Source organism: Antechinus flavipes, chromosome 1 (assembly GCF_016432865.1).
Source record: "Antechinus flavipes isolate AdamAnt ecotype Samford, QLD, Australia chromosome 1, AdamAnt_v2, whole genome shotgun sequence".
Lineage (NCBI taxonomy): Eukaryota > Metazoa > Chordata > Mammalia > Dasyuromorphia > Dasyuridae > Antechinus > Antechinus flavipes.
This window is the reverse complement of record NC_067398.1, coordinates 481,901,068-481,924,903: the sequence shown is the minus strand read 5'-3', so window position 1 is coordinate 481,924,903 and position 23,836 is coordinate 481,901,068. Positions and strand designations below refer to the sequence as shown.

General features: G+C 33.6%; 1 protein-coding gene across 1 annotated transcript in view; it reads right to left on the bottom strand.

The window, feature by feature from the left end:
- The window catches only part of CCDC178 (coiled-coil domain containing 178), a 644,800-nt gene that overhangs the window by 371,917 nt on the left and 249,047 nt on the right, over positions 1 to 23,836 (bottom strand). The window contains exons 15-18 of the mRNA XM_051970271.1: positions 21,472 to 21,534; positions 18,793 to 18,954; positions 15,069 to 15,182; positions 2,718 to 2,863 (exon numbers count right to left, since the gene is read on the bottom strand). Coding sequence (XP_051826231.1) covers positions 2,718 to 2,863; positions 15,069 to 15,182; positions 18,793 to 18,954; positions 21,472 to 21,534 — 485 coding nt within the window. The remainder of the gene's footprint in view (positions 1 to 2,717; positions 2,864 to 15,068; positions 15,183 to 18,792; positions 18,955 to 21,471; positions 21,535 to 23,836) is intronic.

Genomic DNA, 23,836 nt, shown 5'->3' with positions numbered 1-23,836 from the left:
GCCGGAAGATAGAGGTAAATGCAGATAACAAGCAAATGTTGCCTAAAGTGAAGCAGAGAGCAGAGGTCATAGCAGAATATGGTGTACACTCAGTTTCCCTCAGTAATTTTCTTCAGAAAAACAGATTCAGAATCAACAAAAATAGCCAAGAATCAGACAGGAAGAGTATCTGACCCTCGGCTCTGTTTCTTTTTAATTTCTAGGAATTGGGAGAACCACACTGACTCCAACTTGTGCCTCGCTTCTGAAACTAGTTTAGTTAACATTCTATTCATTTATGGACTTAGTCCATTTTTTATCTTGTGATTAAAATTTTATTCAGTTGTAAGAATTATAGAAAAAAATTATCACATTGCTTGAACCTATCCCTGCATGCCTGGGAAGCTGGCCAATTTCTATCTGTTGCTTAGAGGCCCTCAACTAAGGACTTCAGTTACAATGACCAGAAATTTAGTCAGATCCAAAAATTGATGCAAGGAATTTTCTCACAATTATTCATCTTAAGCAATTTATATGTCCTATTCGAAAACTGTCCTTGTATAAGTCAATCAGTTACTCTTTCTTGTTCCTCTGATTGAAAACAAAGAGTAAATGGAATATAACTCCCCTTCCCCCCCAATTTCAGAGAATTATATCTGTTCATTCATCTCCCTTTTTCAACTCAGCAAGTCCCTGATCTTTCCTCTAATTAGAAATCAGATTACCTAATCTTGTGTCCTGGTTTATATCCTATTAATTGTTTTCTTTTACTGTATAAAAAACTTGGGGTCCAGTGCCAAGCTGAGGAGACCTGTTCCTAATTTGTATTGCAATGGGCATACATTGTTTAATAAACTGATATGGCTTAGAAGTTTGAACTTTTTATTTCCTCAGTTATTTAGATTTCACCCATCACAGTATTTAATTGTTTTGATGAATATTCCTTTATATCTCTTCTTTCCTATTTTTTACTTCTCCCTTTTGAAATTCTAGATCTTTATTTCTTTCAAATAATTTTGTAACTATTTTAGCTAATTCTATGAATTCTAATTCCAGTTTTAAATCTATTACCCAATGATCCCTTAGTAGTTTTATAGTACAATCCCAAATCTGTCAACTAATTTAAGTAGTATTATATTAATTATATTGACTTAGCCCACATGCTATGAACTTTCCATAATTTGTTCTTTATTTTTTTAAAGAGTGTTTTGTAATTCTACCTATAAATGCTGATTGTTTCTGATAAGACTGACTCATACGTATTTTTTTGCATTCTTTGTGTGCGTGTGTGAAGTATGTGTTTTGGATGTAAATTTATATTATTTCCTTATTCTATATACATCTTATTATAGTGATTAAAGTTTTGGTTTATATAATGTTCCTTAGCTGAAGATATTAATTTTTCAACTTGTTTCTTTGCTGATTCTTTGAAATTTTTTATGTAAATTTTTAATCAGGAGAAAATATGTATGGATAGTTTTAATTATTCTTGTGCTTATGCTTTTAATTTCTTCCTCCTGTTTTATTTCAATAGGTGGAATTTCTAAAAATGTTGTCAAATCTCAAAAGAGCAAATCATTACTTTTATATTTATTGGAAATGTATTTAGTGAATCTCCATCATGTAATCCCTGTGTGTGGTTTAAATATATATTATTTATCATATTAAGAAAAGGTTTCTATGCTTATCCTTTGTCAGTTTATTAGCATGAAATAGGAAATGGGAAGCTAGCAAAGATTAAATTGATTAAGTTTAAATCTATAACCCAGTGATCAAAATGAGTAAGATATTGCTACCCTACAAATTCTCAGAGCAGCAGAGTCACGAACTCCAATGTCTTTAAAAATAAGTGAAAAACACTGTCAAAGCCAAATTTTATTTAAAAAACCAAACATGTCAAATGTCTCTGAGCCTTTTCACTAAGATAGAAGAGCCCAAGCTAAATTCTTAAGTCTCTCTCTCTCTTCTCTCTCTCTCTCTCTCTCTCTCTCTCTCTCTCTCTCTCTTTCTCTCTCTCTCTCTCTCTCTCTCTTTCTCTCTCTCTCTCTCTCTCTCTCTCTCTCTCTCTCTCTCTCTATATATATATATATATATATATATATATATATATATATATATTTCAGAACAGAGGAAAAAGAGTAACAACTAATATATGTAAAGTAGGGAAGAGGAAGGAATCTTTCAGATAATAAAGACTTGAATATATATATACATTGAAATAAGAAGAAATATCTCCTGTGGTTTAAATATTAACAAAAGTGGAAAAATAATGAACAATGGAAATAAAATCTTATAGATTTCTCATAATGTTGAATAATAACAACAAAAAAGATGTTAATCTTGCCCCATTTATAGTAACACTGATCACATGAAACATTTAAAAAACCAATCTGTATTATTTTAATAAATTTAATTTTCTGTCACCTGACATAAGGAGTGCTGCAAGTATTTGAGGCAGCTAAGTGGTACAGGGTTTAGAGGACTGGCTGTAAAGTAAGGAAGGGCTGAGTTCAAATCCTGATTCAGACAATTACTGACTCTGTGACCCTGGGCAATTCACTTGATCTCCGATTGCCTCCAGTTGTAAAATGGTGATAATAACATCTTCCTTCCACAGATGTTGTGAAGATATAATGATAAAATATTTGTAAAGTGTTTTTACAAAACCTTAAATTGCTATATAAATGCTGTTGTTATTAAATGTTTCTTTAAAACTTAGATAAGAACCAAGAACTTACCTCAATTTGCCAAGTTTTTCGTCAAGAAATAGCTTCTCTTCCCTTTTTGTCTTAAGCTCTTCTTTTGTATGTTTTATTTCCTCAGTCAGAGTGACAACTGTAGTTTTGGCTTGTTCAATTTCCTTGATAAGAGTGACACGTTTTTTCTGGGGAAAAGTAGTTCAGAAATATTTCATTTTAAATATCTAGGTTCTTAAAAAGGAATTTTGAAGATATAAATAGTAGTGACAAGAAGTTGGTTATCAAAAGATGTATTATTTCAAAATGAGAAATTGAAGTACCTATTATGATTTTAATGTAATTTTTACCTGACTGTAACATATGTGACTAATCCCATTTTCTCTACTTTTTACTATGATAAAAATAATATATAATAATCTCATTAAAATTTTTAAAGCATCTCAGTTCACTATTAGATAACTGATTTCTCCTTAAATGACGTTATTCATTCATTCATTGTTTTATTTATTCTGTTAAATCAATAAACAATTATTTTTTAAAAAGTTATACCTGCAATTCACCATGGTAAACAATGAGGAAAACAAAAGAGAAAAAAAATTTTGCCCTCACGTACCTTAAAATCTAATTTGAGATATAGGGCATGTGCACAACGAGTTAAAATACAAATTAGAATATTATAAGTGTATAAAAGAACAAAATGCCCTATGAAATCACTTCAAGGTAATGGAAATCAGCGACGATTTAATGGAAGAAGTGGCTTTTCACCTTCACTGATGGATGGTTAGGACATAAAATGAAGGAAAGGAAAGGAAAGGACACTTCCAAAAATGGCTAGTGGCTAGTATTAGTAAAGCTTCATTTTTCCATATAAATATACACAAATACACCCACACACACCCAACACACACACACAATACATCGTTGATTATACTTAGCTAACCCTCAGCCTTGAATCACTCTCCTGCCATTCTGTCTACAACACATTGCTGAATGAAAGTGGAGAAAAACACATAACCATTTTGAATGGGTTCACTACAAGTTTATGTTCTATAAGTTGGGTCCTCACTGCTACTAGGCAATTCTGTTATACCTTCTTCTTCAACTCACTATCCCATACTCTCCACATAGCTCTTCCAAACTTTTTCATAGCTCCCCAAACTGTCCATGGCACCCCTTCTACCAGTTAGTGAAGAAGTGTGCCTCAATTTTTTTTTAATTAAAGCCATTTACTGTAAACTTCTTCTTTTCCCCTCTTTCTCATCAGCTATCACTCAAGTGTCTTCTGTCACTCTCTCATTTTTTACTTCCATCTCATTTAATGAAGTGGCCTTACTCAACAACCCTTCTATTCATTGTAATAATCACATTTTATTCCATTTCCTCTAAAAGATTTCTCTCTGTCACCCCTTTTCACTTTTTCAAGTGAAAATCTTTCTCCTCTGATTCATTTTATACTACTTACAAATATGTCCATGTCTCCCCTATCCTAAAAAAAATCCTCACTTGACCCTTTCATCCCTGCTAATTATTGTTCTTCTGCCCTTTGCAGCTAATTCCTTTAAAAGATCATCTACAACCACTTTCTCTCTATTTGCTCTCTTCTTAACCCCTTACAATCTGATTTCTGATCTTATCATTCCAATGAAATTGTTCTCTCTAAAGTTGCTAATAGTCTTAATTGTCAAACCTAATGATTTTTTGTCAGTCTTCATTCTTCTTTGACATTCTGACATACTCTGACACCCTTTCCTTGATGCTTTCTTCTCTTACGTTTTTTAGGACACCTTTCTCTTCTGGTTTTCCTCCTATCTTACCTCTCTTTCTGTCTCCTTTCCTGGAAAATCTTCCAGATCATATTCTAGGTGTCCTTTTAGTCCTCTCCTCTTTTCCCTCTCTACTATTTTACTTGGCTATCTCATTAGCTCCCAAGAATTTAATTACACTGATGATTCTCAAATCTACCTTTCCTGACCCAATTGCTCCCTATTGTCATCTAATCTTGCATATATAATTGGCTTACACACATATCTCAAACTGAATTCTAATAAACATTTTAAATGCAATATGTCCAAAACCGTATTATCTTTCTCCCTAAACCCTCTGCTTACCTCTTATCTTCCCTATTACAGTAGAGGATAACACTATACTCCTTGTCCCTCAGGCTTACTATCTAGGAGTTATCCTAGATTCTTCACTATCTTTCCTCTCTCTCCATATCCAAACCATTGGTAAGACCTTCCAATTTTACCTTTACAACATCTCTCAAATATGTCCCCCTTCTTTACTCTTTCATTGCTATTATGATATTTCAGTTCCCCATTACCCCAGGCTCAATCACTGCAATAGCCTGATAGTAGGTCTGTCTTCAGGTCTTGCCCCTTGCTAGTATGTCCTCCACTCAGTCATCAAAGTGATTTTCTTAAGATTTAGGTCCAATCTTATCACCTTCAACCTTTTCCCCCCATTCAATAAATTCCAGGCTTCCTATTGCCTTCAGGAGCAAATGCAAAATGTTCTGTTTGGCATTCAATTTCCCTTATAACTTAGCTCCCTCCCCCTCTCTCCCCCAGCTAGGTTTTTTACACCTTGTTTCTGGCATATATTCTTCACTCCACTGATACTGACTTCCAGGCTGTTTCATGAATAACACACTCTATTTCTCATCTTTGGGCATTCTCTCTGGCTATTTATTCCTCACACCTTGGATACTCTTTCTCCTCTATTATGAATACTGAACTCACTGGCTTCCTTTTAAGTCCTAATTAAAATCTTACCTTTTACATAAACCCCTTTAATTTTAGTAACTTTCTCTAGTAACACATAACTTGTTTTGTGTATGTTTGTTTGAATATTGTATCTCCCATTAGATTGTAAGCTCCTTGAGAGGGTATCTTTTGTTTCTTTTTGTATCTACATCACTTAGCAAGATGCCTGGCACAAAGTAGGCATTTAAGAATATTTATTGATTGAAATCAGAAATAAAAGAAGAATATACAGTAAAAGAACAACAAAACAAAAAAGGAAGGAAAATCTTCACAAGGAAAATTGCACAGGCACACATCATCAACAACAACAACAATATTCTCTCAGATCCTGACAAAATTAATAAATACAGAAGAAACCCCAATGTAATTAATACTGTAGGGTAGAAGAAAGTAAAAATAAATTAGGAAAGAAAAGAATATTACCACAATGACAACTTACCCCTTAATTGAAGACCCATATTTGACATCAATATTCTTTTGGTAATACTGAATAGCAATGAGACATGGAACACTAGTCTCCAAGTAATTAAAGATGAAGGTCATCCAAGAGACAATCGAGAAGCACATGGCTAATAGCATTTTGCCTATGAGAAAGAATTGCAGGGAAGAAGTGGTATAAGGGATGTCATCAGGGGATGTACAAATAGAAAAGGAGGTGAATTAATTATGTAGAGAAGAGAGATAACCAATGGATCGCTCACATGCTCCCTTAGCACCTAAGCAATGTCAAGGGATATAGATGCAGCCCCAGCATGATAAGATTACATACCTGGGAAGAATTTATGGGAAGGCATGGACAAGATTCGAAAAAATAAGAAGGCATATATAGATTATATTCTGCACAACTGGAAGGTATGCCCAAATTTTTAAATTCACAAATCTATTAAAGAAACAAAACAATAATTGGGCATCATCCAGACATGAAACTAGAACCACCATAAGAATCAAAAGAATGGATTTCTATTTTAAATAGAAAATGGAAAATCACAAATGATATTAACAACAGCACAGGGTAAAAAACACAAAAATGCAAAGTTGCCACAACAAATCAGTGCAATTTTGGAAAAAACACTCACTAAAATTGAAATAACATTTGACATCTATAGCAATTAAAGAAATGAACCTTGAAAACAAACTTAAGAAAAGAAATTTGAGTTTCATTGGTCTCCCCCAAACCAACAAAACATGAGTTTAGTATCATATGTCAAGAAATCATACAATACCATTCCTTAGAAATATTGAAATTTGAGGGCAAGGTATAGAGCTACAGAACTGAAAAGATCTTATCAAAGAGGAACCCAAGAATGTTCTCAGAAATATAGTTGCCACATTCCATATCTTTGTTGTTTTGTTTCACTTGACAGAAAGAATTAGTTCATGTACCAAAGAACAGTTTGAACTAGACAAGACTAATTACTGACAATAAAAAACTAAAGAAAAGTCCATAAGATTTATTGAAAATCAAAAAGTATAGTTACTACCTAAGGATATGTTATTTTGTGAAGTTGAGCATAAAATAAAGATGTGATTCTCTGATACAATTACTAATTATAAACAATTCTGAAGAAAGTCAGAAATTTAATCAATTAAATTAAAATTAAGTTGAAACTTAAAAGTTATTAAAACATCATAAGCATATAGGGTTACATATTTAGATCAAGGGTTCATAGTGGTCAGATGGTCCAACTTTTTTATTATACATATTAAAAAACCAGGGTGATAAGACCATTTCTGGGTCATAAAAGTCATAAGTAGAAAAGGCAGAATTTTGAATCCTGGTCCACTGATTCCACATTCTACTTTCTTTATTGTACCCCTCTGTCTCTCTCCATATAAAATGAAAATTCTAACTGATGCTTCAATGTTTGCATACTATAAGAAGAAAACAGGGTAAATCCCCCCTTATTTGAAGTTCATTGAAGGAACAAAAAGAAATGAAATATGGATAAATCTGATGAAAGACAATCAGACAGAAACTCCAGAGGAATGAAGTGGAATGGATGAGAAGACAAGTTGGCTGGAAGTTTCATGCATGTTTTGTAGCATAGATTCAATGTGGAATACAACTCACAAATCACTTTGGTTTTTTTGCTCCAACCCATAATTTCCATACAACTTGATTTACACCCAAACATCAAAGGAAATTATAAAGGATCCTTAGCTCCCATGTACTGTGATATTCAAGGTAACATATGAATATAAGACAGCTTTTTAAAATTTGTGTAAAAAGTGAAAAACATATACATATAATATATATATAATTTATTTATGTATATATGTCTACACAAAGACTTGTATCTGATCTCATATAAAATGAAAGCTGCCCCTCAAAACTCAACCTTTTTTTACCTCTCTGTAATCTTTTGAACTATTGGTCACCTATAGATTTTAACTCTGTAGTAATCTCACCAAAATGTAATGTTCTCTTGTTGAGTTTTCTTGGGGTCTGGAGGCAGCCTTCATTTCAGTTCAGTGTAATCATCACAAGTATAGCCAGGTATTAAACTCCAAATCCTTTATTATCTCTTTCAAAGTCTTGTCTCCTTCACTTGGAGCTTGGCTAGTTTTCTTAGAGGCCTATCTCTCTCCTTGGTTCCAAGAGCTTGAGCTCCTGCCTGCCTTCTCTGACTTAATCTCCCCAAATCCAAAGGTTTGTGCTTCAGTCTCCAGCCATCACAAAGGTGGATGATGGAATGAATCTGTCTCAGCTTCTGAGAGCTTCTAGTATGCCTTTCTCTTCTGAGAGCTTTTCATCTGTGGCTTTCAGTCCCTTTGCTTATATGCCCCACACTGAGTATACTTGAATCATTATATCACTAGGAAACCATTATTTGTTGTAGGATTAAATAAATGCTAAACTAGATTTAACCATTGTCTCCTCAATTCCACTTAGTACCTTGTTTCAAATTCTGGCCCATAACATCTCCTTGTAGAATTAGATCAATCATACTGAACCATGCTAAATTAGATAACTATTGTCTCTATCGATTCCACTGACTTAGAACCTTGTAGGGATCCTTTGTTTCAAGTTCAGAGTTCTGGCCCATAACATCTCCCTCTTTCTTTTGTTTTTAGAACATAGGTCACTCTCCCTGACTTTTCAAGGAGGTGAGAACCCCCCAAAAGGAGGTGATCATGCCTTCCCTGACTCCTCAAAAAGAGGAGAAAACATCATAAAAAGAGGTGATCATGCCCTCTCTGATATCTCAAGAAGGGAAATGAAAACATGAAAGGAAATGGGAAATCAAATCAGATTAGCAGGTTTCTGAAGGGTCTCACTCTTAAAACAGGTATACATAAATTCATCAATATGGGACATATTAAACATAATTACATAAATTACATAAGCACATAGTAACACAGGCTAGTTAGTAGTGATGTAACAAATAACATGAATCAACATGAGGATTTATGCATATCCATAAGTCCTAGAAATAGTCCAAAAGGAATCTATTGCCCATTACTTCACGTGCCAGGAATCCAATTATTCCTGCAAATGCAATTATTCCTGCAACAGTCTTTATCAACAATTTTTCATCTCAAGGAATCCAATGATTCCTGCTGGTTTTAAAGTTCTTTAACAGTCTCATTATCAGCCATGTTCCTTCAGTGTCAGATGTTTCTTAGATCTTCTCCTTTGTTTCAAGGTTTTCTCTTTTTGTCTCTCTCCAGGTGCTCGTTGCCACCCATCTATTTCCTTCTCCATCTGTAGAAATACAAGCAAACCCTCTCCCTCAAGCAGTTAACCTCTCTAGTCCCTTCTATTTACTACTTTTCGGATTTCTCCTCATCACCTGACAATTACATTGCAGCTGCTCACACTGGACACTGCCCTTCTGTTGGATTAAAAAAGCCTGTATTTTCCCCAATTGTAATCCCTTTCTGCTGATTGCTTTTCTGCTGATTATGTAATTCCTTTCTCCCATATGATTATGTTTTGGCTGATTGATCATATAAGAGTCCTGAACTTCTAAAAGTGTAACCTTGCCTGCCATCATGCCCCAGCTGTTTTTTGTTTGATATCTTAGAGGTGGGCTCTGCCTCTCATTTCCTTGTGTCACTCTACATTCTGAGGCCCAGTGGAAACCTCACTTTGATTTGGACATAGGATTTTGGGTCTTATTCTCTCACCTTGTCCTCTCACTCTATCTCTACTCTACACTGGGATCTCAGATGTCCTATTTTTCTACATTGAAAGCATTTGTGAGTCTCTCTAGAAGTCCCTTGCCAAGAGGGACCCTATCTTCCCATGTTCTTCATAGTCTGGGTATAATAAGCACTTGTGCCCACTGTGGCACAGCATGTTATGATCTCTTAAGGAGCATCCTTGTGTAGTCCCCATATAATTCTTTTGCAAATCTCATTAGCATTTTCTTTAGCTAGTTGTCTTATCATAATTCTTGTAGCTGCATTTTTTCCAATAGTTCTTGTGACAGCTGTCTGCATATGTCCCATAAAATCAGCAAAAAGGTTCATTGGGACCTTGCTCTATTTTTGTGAAGGCTTCCCCTCGAGCTTTCCATGGGAGGGAACTTCAGGTTCTAAATTTGTCCTTGCTATGGATTTCCAGTCACTAGGGGTTAAGATTTCATAAGCCAAATTCTCTAATAACATCTTAATATAAGATGATGTAGCCCCATAAAGAGTGCAACTCTTTTTCAAATCCTTAATTTTTTCTAGATCAAAAGGAATGTATCTTCTCCATTGTTGACCTGAAGAGTCAAGCTCTTCAATCACAGGGTATGCATTTATTAAATCAGATATATCCTGTCCTTCTTTTTTAGCCTTAACCAGAGCCTTTTGTGATCTTGTCATAGGCTGCTTCATAGGTGGTGCTGATGGTGTTACTGCCTCTCCCCCTGCTCCCTCTCCCTCCACCCATGAAGGGTTAATTGAAGGAGGTAGGTCAGGGAATGGGGAATGCCCTAATTTCTCCTGCTGTGAAGCACCACACTCAGATTGTATTTAACTCCATTCTTATCTGATTCTTCATCCTTTTCACCTAGTTTGTCTGGATCCTCCCTCTCCTTCTCTTTCTTCTTTTTCCTTATTCTATAACTTACATAACTTCCTAAAGCCAGTTGTATTAAGTTATATGTATAAAGTGTTTCTTTGGGAAAAGAGTCAGGTCCATTATAGTATTTACATAGTTGCTCTCCTACTAATTTCTACTCATCTACATCTAGATCTAATTCTTTTTCCTTAGAGAACCAAGGAGATGTGTACTGTACTGTTTCTAAAAGTTCAATGATCTGCTCCCAAGTTACAATTAAACCTTGATTTTTTTAATCAGTCTAACCAAGCTTTCAACACATTTTCCTTGAAGAGGAAAAGGCTATTTTCTAAACATCTCTCCCATTTTGGCTGAAATATTACTTTTGCTTTTTATAAAGTTTCCTTCTTGTACTCATTCTAATTTCTGGGTCACAGATGAAGATTCTTGGTCCCATGTTCAGGCACCAAAATGTAATGTTCTCTCTAAAACGTAATGTTCTTTTGTTGGGTTTTCTTGGGGTTTCTGGAGGCAGCCTTCGTCAGTGTAATCACCACAAGTACAGTCAGGTGTTAAAGTTTAAATCCTTTATTATCTGTTTCAAAGTCTTGTCTCCTTCATTTGGGGCTCGGCTAGTTTTCTTAGAGACCTATCTCTCTCCTTGGTTCCGAGAGCTTGAGCTCCTGCCTGCCTTCTCTGGCTTCTGAATCTCCCCAAATTCAAAGATTTGTGCTTCAGCCTCCAGCCACCACAAAGGTGGATGATGGAATGAATCTGTCTCAGCTTCTGAGAGCTTCTAGTGCACTTGTCTCTTCTGGCCCTGAATGCTTTTCCTCTGTGGCTCTCAGTCCCTTTGCTTATATATGCCAAACTGAGTATACACCAATCACTATATCACTAGGAAAACATTATTTGTTGTAGGATTAAATCAATGCTAAACTAGATTTAACCATTGTCTCCTCAATTCCACTTAGTACCTTGTTTCAAATTCTGGCCCATAACATCTTGTAGAATTAAATCAATCATCCTGAACCATGCTAAATTAGATAACTATTGTCTCTATCAATTCCACTGACTTAGTACCTTGTAAGAATACTTTGTTTCAAGTTCAGAGTTCTGGCCCATAACATCACTCACTACTGTTCTCCCCTGGTACTTCTACTACTGTCTAATAGTTCCTTCTTTTTCTTCACTGCTAGATTTCCATCCATGTCATCCCTTTTAACTATGCTTAATCTCCAAAACTTTATTCTGGGTCTTCTCATCTTTGTGCTAATCATTTCCAGATCCAGATATAAACCAACTTGTGGCCTCCTCTTTATCTCTAGTTGTACAACCCCAAATGCCTTTTGAACATTTCAAACTAGATGTCCTAGAGACATCTCAAACTTTATCAAAACAGAACTCATTATCTTCCTATTCTAACCTTTAACTTTTCCTAACTTTATTATTATTATTGAGGGTAATACCACCTTGCTGGTTATCCAGTCTCACAATCTGGGCGCCATCTTCTCACCCTACATATCCTTATATGATTATGCTGTCAATTCTTGCCATTTCTATCTTTGCATTATCTCTTATTCTTCTCTCTATTCAGCTCCCTTCAGTTAAATACTTCTATATAATTCTTATTAGACTCCTTGCCTCAAATCTCTTTTCACTCTAATTTATTCTCCAGTCAAAATTATTTATAAATAAAGTGCTATAAAATTCAAAGGACAATCTTTGATCTTAAATAAGAGATATAATTAGGCAGTTTTCTCCACTTCTTTGGAGAACTAAGTGTTCATAAGTGTAAAATATTTCACATATCATCAGATTTCTTTTCTTTGATGATTGTTTTAGCTAATTTTTAAAATAAATTCTTTGTTATATGTGATGGCTCTCTGGAAGAAGCAAGGGAAAGACTGAAGAGTTAGGAAATTTTAAAAAATGCCATTTTTAAAGAAGAGATCACTTGTAACTTTCGAGATAATCGTTTCATTTGAATGAGGAAAAAATATATTGCAAGTGAGAATAGAGCAGCAAGAGAAGACAGGTATTTTTGGTTTTGTTTTTTCTTCTAAGAGTGGTTGTAGGAAAACAAAAAAGAAACATAAGACAATAGCTCTAGTGGAAGATCAAATGTGCATTGATTTGTTTAAATTTTTTAAGGATAGGAAAGATAAATATGCTAATAATCTCAAGATCCTTGTGAATCAATATGACCAAAGTCCTGAAGATATATGCTTTTATGACCTTATGAAATTTGCATGCAAAACTTGAAGAAAAGAAGACAAAGGAGACCTAAGAGTACTTTTTCAGTTTTTGAAGGGTTGTCATGTAGAAATTGGTTGCATTTGTTCTGCTGGGTCCCAGAGGGCAGAACTATAACTCCTAGGTTAAAGTTAAAATAGGATGCCTCAGGAGGTAGGTTCACCCTCAACAGGGATCTTCAAATAAAGATGGAAAAAGTGATTTGTTGTGTAGAGGGGATAAATTGACAAGATTGGACTTGTGGTTTATATGAAGTCCTGTGATTTCTTTTGCCTTTTAAGTTCAGGACTTTTTTTCCATTGGGTACTACTCACTCTCTTTCCCTAAAGTGTAAATATACTTTATTGGAAATTGGAGGATAACTAGAAGTTACATGGGTCAGGAAACTTAAATTTAGTAGTGATTTGAATCTGGTTTTTATTATGTTTCCACTGACTCCTATTATATTAAAAAAAAAAACTATACTGTTCAATCATGAGAACATTAGGAAAAACTGTGAAGCAGATGGAGTGAAGTCTTGGTACCTGTGGCCTTTGTCTATAAGTAAATCTTTATCATCCACTTCTCCTTAACAGTTTCTCGTGCTCTGGACTTTCTTATTGTTCCCACCTTCCTGATTCCATAAAGGAAAGTCACTAATTAATTTGCCCTAAGTTGTGAATGACTTGACATTTTATTCCTTTCAGAAATATTTGTATTTTAAAAGAAACAATCTTATCCCCCAAAACAGAAGAAAATGCTGAACTAAGAGGTTTTCATTTCTAAGGGTATAATTGTATTTCCTATATGAGGGAATCAGAAGATTGAGGGATTTTACCAGTGACCCTCATTTATATTATATGGGTAAACATTTACTATATTTATATAGACTGAACTTCACTTCCTAAACATGACAGAATTATTCTTCAATGAGTTGAGGCCTCAAGAAGTTTGCCAATCATTTTAACTATGACATTGTGAACACATATTGGAGACAAACATGAAAAAAATGAAATATTTTAGGAAAAAATGAATGCCTAGAAAAAAATGTCACATCAATTACTGAAATAATAATGAAATAACTGGCCTTATAGTTTATCTTTCTTAATGTTCACCTAAATTCTAGGAGACTTCACTGCTCTTTTTACAGTAATATATGATTTATTACCACTTATTTCCCATATTAACACCTGATGATAATCCACAAAACTGCAAACAATTGAATGTACAATTTAAAAAAAAAAAAACTTGTATAAGAAAAAGAGCTGCAACTTAATGTACTGGATAAAGGGTTGATCTCAAAATCAGGAAAGACTTAGATTCAACCTTATGAAAAAGACTTTGGGTTCCAGAAAGCATTTTGTCTCTTATTGCTCCAAGTAACTCTTTCAGAGTCTAAATTGCAGATCAAATGTAAATTTGCACTGAGAAAGCTTCATTACCAGGAATTTTCCTATACTAATAGTCTAGGAAATCACAAGTCTGGTCTCACATATACAACAAAGATATATAAAAATTAGAGGGAAAAGCTTTAAAAAAGAATTCAGACAGCCAATTAAAGAAGCTCTCCAGTAGCATCATTTGCTGGTAGGTAAGATTTTTGTTTTTGTTTTTGTTTTTTAGTTTTTTTTTTAAGAATTAAAAACTATTTTTGAAATGAGTTTTCTTCTAATATTTAAAGGATTTAATAATTAACTTTTTTCTAAACAACTTTTTTTCAATTAATAGGAACAAAAGGGATATATACTTTAAGTAAATTCTTTATACATATAATCTACACTAAGCGCTTAAGTACCCAAACACTTTTTAAAATTAGTTTTAAGTATATCAAAACATTGCTATAAAATAAGACATTCATGATTAAAATAAAAAAAGAATTGCTTTTGTAGATTATTCAGCTTTGTAACTTTTACAGCCTATCAACCTCTTTGGTTACAAGAAGATGCCATCTACTGAGCAAAAGTGTAATCTGCAAGCAAGTTCTATTAAGTTCTGAATCCATAACCCCTTCTCCCTCTTCTTCTCTCTGTTTCTCCTTCTCTCTCTCTTCCTCTCCCTCATCCCTCCACTTGCCTTTTCTCTCTTCTTTCCTCCTTCTCTCTTTCCCTTGGCAGTTGTAGAAAACACTGAACTTATCCATTTAGCTTTTGTATTTTATCCTAACTCAAGGCTAGGGATTTGATAAACTACACTGATTCAAATAGTAAGGAAGAAATAAATATGTGTGAAAGTGTATATGCATATATTCATGCACAAGTACATCTAGATACCTGTGTGTATAATTCAGACCAGTCAACTGAGCAGAAGTAACATAATTAAATTTATTTGGATTAAATTAAGTTAAATTGATTTTATAAATTCTCATTTCAAACTGCTTGATAACATTAAATTCCTTACCTTTGAGGTCACTATTGCTTCCAACATTTCTGATTTTCTCTGAACATAGTCTGTTTGTACTTGGGTCCGCCGTCTTACAACTGCTTCTTTGTGCAATTCCAAAGCTTGAATTGTCTAGAAATATTCAGATATTAAAAAGTCCTAGTTATCAAACCACTAAGTGACCACTTTAAAGTAATTCAATTTATTTTTTCTTCAATGGAGTAAAGATATACATACTTATAACTTATAACCTGCAAATTTCACAAGGAATAGAGTTTGGCTGTAGGATTTCTTTAATGTGAGAAATTTTCTTCTGGTCCTTTAGAAAAGTAAAGAAACTTCTTTTACCTATTTAGATAGGCACTTTCTCTTCAATTTGCATTCTTAGAAAGTTGCCTGGAGCAGAAATTGAATGACTTTCCCAGAGTTGTAAAGCCCATTATGCATCAGAGGGAAAACATTAACTTAGCTCTTACTGCCTTCAATCCTCCCTCCCTATCTTCCCTTTTTCAAAGCTTCTTAAATTGTACCTTCTGATTCCATGTCACATAACTGAATGTAGGAATCATGAAAAATTAAACAACAGTAAAAGATATTAAATATTCCCACAAGATTTAATTCTTTATGGAAAAATAAACGAGCACATCCACCTCATGAGTATGCAAATTTCCTTTCATCTTTAATAAATAGTAAGATTATACATATACCAAAGAATTTTTAAAATAAATTTTTTATGATTTATTATCAATAGTTGTTTTATTTATACATTTATTTTTTATACCCTGCTCTATATCATGCCACCTTTAGTGGATTACAAACACTTGCAAGCATATCTATTCAACACTTTATCTGTATTCTTTAAGAAAATTAAAAGTTCAAAACATTATTGAATACAGGGCTAAAAATATTAAATGATTCCTATGTTACAGAGAAATCATAAAATTTCATTAAAACATTTAGATATAGAAATATCTATCTATCTCTTTATATATATATATGTATGTATGTATGTATGTATGTATATATTTATATATATTTATTTACTTTGGGAAGGGCTACCAGCTTTAGTTATCATCATTAATTGATTGCTTTGAAAATATTTACTTTTAAAAAGAAACACTTCAAAGTTAATTACTGAAGGCATAAAAAATTAGCCAGTTAAATAGTATAACAAAAAATTACACTTTTTATGTCAGACTTTCAAAAAAAGTTTCATTTTGTAGAATTTATTCTTTTATGTGTGTAAACAATTATTCTCAGAACAAAAAATAGTACAAGCTTCAATAAGCAAAAAAGTTTACACTTTAAATACTCTGGAACCAAAATCATAATTATCATGATGGAGTGTCATAATGTACTCTTTCTGCATTGATTTAAAAGAAAAAAATATAGCTAAAACTATACAAAAAGTAAAAGTAATAATGATTCATAATAGCAATGCACAAGGATAATAAAAATGTTCACCTTAAAGAATTCTAGTATTTTTTTCAGCAAAATTAGTTATTGTGAATCATGGGTTATGAATATTCAAATGAGCATAAGTGAATAAGACCAAAATGTTGCTTAATAATATGTTTCAAAACATTAGACACTTCCCTGGAGTTTCATAAGTCAAAGTATGAATTAGATTAGTATCACTGAACACCAGAAATGACAACTGACAAGAGGGTAATCCTTCAGGAGATTAGGAAAATTGAGGCAAATAAGGTTTAGGGTCACACAGATTTCAAGAATCTAAGGCTGGATTATGAAGAACAATCTTCCTAATTCCAGACTGTTGGAATCCTAGTGTTAACTCAACTTGAAACAAGGTGATAACTTAAGGGAGATGTTAGAATCCTAGTGTTAACTCAATGTAATTGATACAATGCTTGTGTTTACACCTTTACTCATTGGAGTTCACAAGTATGGGAGATTCACAAAGTAAACTTTGTAACTTTGTGAATTCTCTTCTCCCTTAGGTGTGTCTCCAGAAGGAGGAGTCAACCTTTGGGAGACCATATATAAAGAGACTTTTAGCTTCGGGTTAGTTAATTACTTCGGGTTAGAGAAAGTGGAGCTGAATTTATATTGAGAGTCAGAAGCCCTCTCTCAGAGGCAAGACAGATTCAACTTGGTGCTGGCTCTGGAGGCTGAAGAAAGCAGAGGCAGAAGCAAAGGACAAAGCTACAAAAGCTCTTGGAACCAAGCAGAGAGATAGGCCTCTAAGCTAACAGGGCTATATTGGAGACAATAAAAGATCTGAACTTTTATCACCTGGCTGCATTTGGGGTAATTATTGATGTGAACTGATACTAAGGCTGCCTCCAGAAAACCTCCCCAAGAAACCTGCTTTCTCCCAGAGAGAACCATCATATTTATATATTTTAAAAGAAGAAAATCACCACATTTTGGTGCCCAACATGGGGTGCCAAATGTGATGACTGTGTGTTTAAAATCAGCTGGAGTCAGGAATTCAGGTTAAGGGAAAAATCTTCAATCTTTATTCTCAGTAGAGGTGAAGAAGGATTGCAATAGCAATATGGGCAACTGTGACAGGAAGCCAGCTAGCAGAAGGGGATCAGAGGTGAAGGGAGGTCGCGATAGCAATGCAAGCAGGTGTGACAAGATGCCAACCAGCAGTCTCTCTTTCTGTTTCCCTTTCCACTCCCCTGCCTCCACCCACCAAAATCATCATTTCCTATACAACACATTTGGGCTTGCACAGAGAATGGGCGGGGGCAATTCTTTGTCCAAGTACATATATTAATAGAGTATGGTCCAATTACTATTTACCCTCATGTGCTTGGGACCTCAGTGCATCAACTCAAGCCTCAGCCCATTACACAGACCTAGTACTATCTACTGTGCTACCAAGCTACCCAATTTCTAATTTGGCTAGAAAATGTTAAAGAGTAATATGTATAATACACTTGGTAAAACAGACTGAAGAGAGATCAAGGTTTTCAAACAGAAGTATTTGCAATTTTTTGAGCAAGGTAGTGATGATGACATCACCAACTTTATCATCATCATTGTTATTTTTATTAGCATTTACATACCATCACTTTCAGGTTTGCAAAACATCTTATAAATATCTTACTTCATCCTCACAACCCCAGTTCACAAGGTAGCAATTATATAAAGCCAAATTTAAATTTGGGCTTCCTTATTCCAAATACAGAACTCTGTTGATTGTACCACTTAGTTTCTTAGTCTAAATTTGTCAGATCTGTCTTTTAAGGAATATCATTTTTGGTAGCCATGTGGATGATGAATTAAAAGTAAAGGAGACCCATCAAGAGGCCATTAAGAGTCCAGGTGAAAGGTGATGAGGACTTGAGCTAAGGTGGTGAATGAAGAGAGAAGGGGTCAGAGAGGAGAGATGCTATTTGGCAGAATCAACAAAGGTGCAATGTGATGGGATATGGACAATGAGGAAGAGAGAAGACTTGAAGTTAATTTTTTTTTTTTTTTTTGCTGAGGCAATTGGGATAAGTAACTTGCCCAGGGTCACACAGCCAGGAAGTGGTCAAACTTGAACTCAGGTCCTCCTAACTTCAGGGCTGGTGTGCTATTTATTGTGCCACCTAGCTACCCCGAAGTTAATTCTGAGATTATGGGACAATTGGTAATGTCTAAGAAGTAATCAGTGATGTAGAGCAGAGGGAATTCTGGAGAATCATGCACACATTTACACATTTTGTATAATGAAGTCCCTAATTGGTCTTTCTAAAAAGATTGTAATTTCTTTTTTGAATACCTCAATTTGTTCATCTTGCAACTCTCTGACTCTTGCAACTTCTTGTAAGAGTTCTTGAAAAGGTGCTTCTACCTCAGACAATGCCTGTAAAGCTTCCTCTTTCTTTACAGTCATGTATTTTTTCTGTTCTTCATGTTCTGCCATGACTGTTTCCATTCGATTCTATTGATAAAAATGAAAAGAAACCAATACATGAGAATAGAAGTGAAATATCATCAAGGAAAATGGATGAAAAGGTTTAGTGTGAAAATACAGTAGAAACCTACTACTAACAAAATGTTTGCATTATCTCTAGCTACATCAATAATGCATAAAGTTCAGTTATCATTCTGTGGTATTCCTGCATTCCCACCTAAGAAAATGCAAATTCTTTAGCTTGGCATTCAAAGCCCTCTGTGCTCTGGCTCCAACTTCCCCTTTCCATTTTGCTTCATATTAGTCCCCCTTATAAATCGTAATCCATATCATAATTGTACTACTTGATATTTCTCAAAAAAAAGTCTTCTACTTTTCTATCTTTGTATGTTGACACAAATTGTTCCACCTGTCTGAAATGCCTTGCCTCCACACCTTCATCTATCAGATTCTTACTCACTTTTCAAGGTCCAGATCAAATGTCACCCTCTCAATGAAGTCTTCCCTGATCCCTGTAGCTGGAGGTGATCCTTCCTTTCCTTTAAATTTGCAAGCTAATTTCTTTATGATTTTTTTTATACATACTGTATAGGAAAGCTTCAGTGCTTAAGTGATGGGAAGCTTGCCTTGGAGCATGAAGACCTGGATTCTGGGACTATGAAACATACTGGCTATGTGAAACTAGACAGATTACTTTCTTCTCAAAATCCCCAGGCAATTGTCTAAAACCATAAAACATATTTCACACACACACACACACACACACACACACACACACACACACACACACATATCAATTTGTTGTTCAACCATTTGTCTGACTTTTTGTAACCTTTTCCATTTTCCTTTCCAGTTCATTTTGCAGATGAGGAAATTGAGGTAAACAGGATTGAGAGATTTGTCCAGGTCATATGGATAGTTAAGTATCCAAGACTAGATTTGAGCTATCCATTGTGCCACCTAGTTGCCACATACTTATATACAAGTAAGTAAGTAAGGGTATATAAGTAACACTAGGATATGTAACACTAGGATATGTAACACATAGTTACAAATATCTGATATACTACTATCATATATAATATTTAAGTGTAAAAATGAACTAAGACTTTTGGAACTCCCTATGTGTGTGTGCACACATGCACATAGCTAAATAGATAAAAAGAAAGATAGAAATAGATGTTTCTATATACACATCAAGTAATATGTTTTTATATAGATGTATATACACATACATTTATTATATATATGTATTCCCTATTCTCAAGAAATGGACTCCTCCACAGAACTGCTTGCATGTATGTGGCCTTATGTATACATGCATATTTTTATATACATACCACAGTGTCTTGCATATTACAAGCATTCTCTAAAATGTTTTTTGAATTTTTTCAAAAGAATTATCAAAATACCCTAAAAATTTGCAAAACCAGGAACATTAATATTGTTTGCAGACTGGATCCAAAGTTAGTTAGATACAGAGAAAACAACTATGGCCAAATGTCTTTATAGCAATATAAAATGAAAAATTACATTAAGAATTGAGGGAATTATACATATTTTAATTTGAAAGAACATCTGGAGAATATGTTTTGCATAAAATCAACCCCAATTTTTCTGTATCTTCAAGGAATTTGGTGGCACAGTTGACTGTAGTTGGATGACTTGAATTCAAATGTAAAGTCAGATACAACATTTATTATTAGCAATATGACCCCGAAAAATTCACTTAACCCCAATTACTCCTCAAAAAGAGAAAAAAACAAGTTAATATAAATGTACTCTAAGGGTAAAATGGGCCATATATTTTTGGACAGAGTAAATATGGGAATTTGTTTTGCTGGATTATGCAAATTTGTTACAAAGAATTTTTTTTATTGTTTTTAATTTCTTAAGGAGGGAGCACAATAAGAAAGAAAGGTGAGAGGGAGAAAAATATTTGCTAATTTTAAAAAGTTTTATCTTTTAAAATTAATTCTATTCATCTATGGAATTCACATGGATTTTTTTTTCTTTTGCCTTCTTTATATATTTCTAAGGTTGTTTTGTGCACATATATCATGACAATAAGTATTCCATGGCAAAAGAATCCAGTCAAAAGTACAACATTTTGCATAGACTATTTAGTTAGTTTAGATATGTCTAAGCTTAAAAAATTCCTTACTAAGGAAATGTATTCTCCAATGATATTCTGTTCAGGGTTAAATAAAGAAATTTAAGTGGAAGGCACTTAAAGTAAAGAATGTCACCATCACATAACTAACAAAGGACTTGGACATTTAAGAATAAGATTCTTTCTGCCCTTTTACTAGATTGGCAGAAATTCCCATTAGTCCACAAAATGAGCTATGGGGATTGGAGGTCAGTTTCTTCATGCATGGTCAGACATTACCAGTCGTATAAAGAAGGCAACTGTCATCAGTAAGAGAGAAAAAACTGCTTACTGGAAATTCATGTAGTGAAAAGATGCTTCATTACAGGAAGATTTTAAAAACTAAAATAAAATGCACAACAGAAAGCAAATTCAGACTTTTCATTTTTTACCTTAATCATTATTGCAAGTCCTGTTTGATCTCGGATTAACTTTTTAAAGTATGCTTCCAGGAGCTAAAAAGTGTCAAATAAAGTTACAAATTAGGATTTCGGTCTAATGAACAATATTGTTTTTTAAAGAAAAAATCCAATGAAAAATGTTACATGTAAGGTATAATTCAGAATAAAACATTCATCTTAAATAAAGTAGGTCCCATAAAACATAAAATAAATTTAGGTAGAGATAAAGCAATTTAGAGAAAAGTGGTTTTTTATCAGAAAATCGACTCAAAGTAATTTTTAGCCTAGTTTTCTTACCTGATTATATCCAAATGTACTTCTGTAATAATAATAAATCAAAATGATCAAAAAAGACAAACTATGTCCTACACTCATGTCTCTTAAAGCTGTTACTCTGAAAGTTTCCTCTGTCTCATGAATTTATTCCCTTGAAAACTAGGGACAAGGAACTCAGGTTTTAGCATGAGCATAAATTAAGTTTTCAAATTCCTAGAATAATACTGATTTTTAAAATAAATCCTACAGAGTGAGCAGATATGCTGAGGAGATATAAAAGGGAAGGCTTAGCTCTGGGATCCATTAGAAGTTGTCAGGAGAAACTATGATAAATAGGTAAAAAAGACAAATATGTAGTTTATGGGGTTAATAAAAGTATTACTATTCTAATAATTATAATTGTCAAAAATTATGAGATCATAGCATCATAGATTTAGACCATGATGGAGTTTTAGAAGTCTTTTAGTCCAAGCCTCTCAACTTATAGATGAAGAAATTGATACTTAGCAAGATCAAGTGATTTGCTCATTGTAACAGATTTGGCTTTCTCACTTGGCAATTGGAGTTTCCAACTCCAGATCCAATACATTTTCTAGTAGGAGCGCCCTATCAATGAAGCAGTTTTAAAAGGTTGGATGACCATTTGTTGGCAATGTAATATGTATATATGCAGGGAAGAAATTGGAGTTAGGGTAGAACTAAAATACCCTCTAAGGAAAGATTCTCTAAGACTTTCCAATTCTAAGAATCTATTATTGTTCTCTAAATTATATGTTGTGAAATAAACTAACATCACAGGTCACCATCAATATGATCTAGCTTAATAGGTAATCTTATCCATTGTGATCCAGGGACTTTTCTAGAACATGGAGTAAAATAAAAATCATCATACACCCATCTATCATGGCTCTAAGTAACTCCACACACATCCTACTTAAACTGAAAGCCCTAGAGAAAAGACCTGCTCTCTAATCACTGGCTCTGACACATAGTCTACATCAGCTATTTAGAAATCTAATTACTTTTAAAAATCCCTTTATTTAAAAAAGAAATACAATATAAAGGATTGGTGAGAAAGCAATAAAACATTTCATTGAAGGATAGACTTCTATTTGTACTAATGAGTGAAACCATTAGACACACAACAGAAATTAATTGAAACTACATTGAAAAAGTAGCCTCAATTTCCTCATCAGCATATTGAGAGGGTTGGACTATGCAACTTCAAAAGTGCTGTCAGGTTTTAGATCTATGATCCCATGATCTCATAAGATGGTTTCTTGGACAGCTCTTTTGAAATTAACTGTTAGAAATATAGATTCACCACAGTTTGAGAGGTTAACAAAAATAAGGAAAAAAATAACTCAATTATTTTGTAATCAAAGACCAAAGACATACCTGTATTTAGATAGTAAATGCTCCATAATACATGCTCTTTTTCATCTCAAATTAGAAATTTCTTGATTAAAAAGATTGCTTAGAAAATCACTGAATAAGTCAAATTTAAAACATAGTTGTGTTCTACCTGATTGAAGTATTTTGTTTGTTTTGTTACACACTAAACAATCATGAGAGTCACTATAAATTAGTTCCCTAAGCATAAGCATACACAAATTAAATTTCAAGGATCCAAAATATTTTATAAAAGTTGAGACAATGTGGGTCACAACAACAACAATAATAATGAAAATAACGACTACTTTGTTGTTGCAATCTACCTACAGATGTGATTATGGACCATTGTTAACAATCATTTGGAAACTGCAAAATGGATAAAAATGGATTCTAGAAACCACAATGCATTATTATTCATAGACATTCTTAAAGATTCTAGAGCACATTCATAAAATGATTGTTCTTTAAACACTAAGAAAATAGTATGAGTTCGCTAGTAACAATGTTTCCCAAAGTAAGCTCTTCATTTTTGTTATTAGAATTATTCTATCAAGTGATGTCATGGATATCCTGGTTTTAGTAAGAAATTTTACAGAATCTGTCTTGATGATCTTGTACATAAAATAAATAAATAAATGGACAAATTAGGCATAGGTTAAATAACAGAACAGAAACAGAAACAATT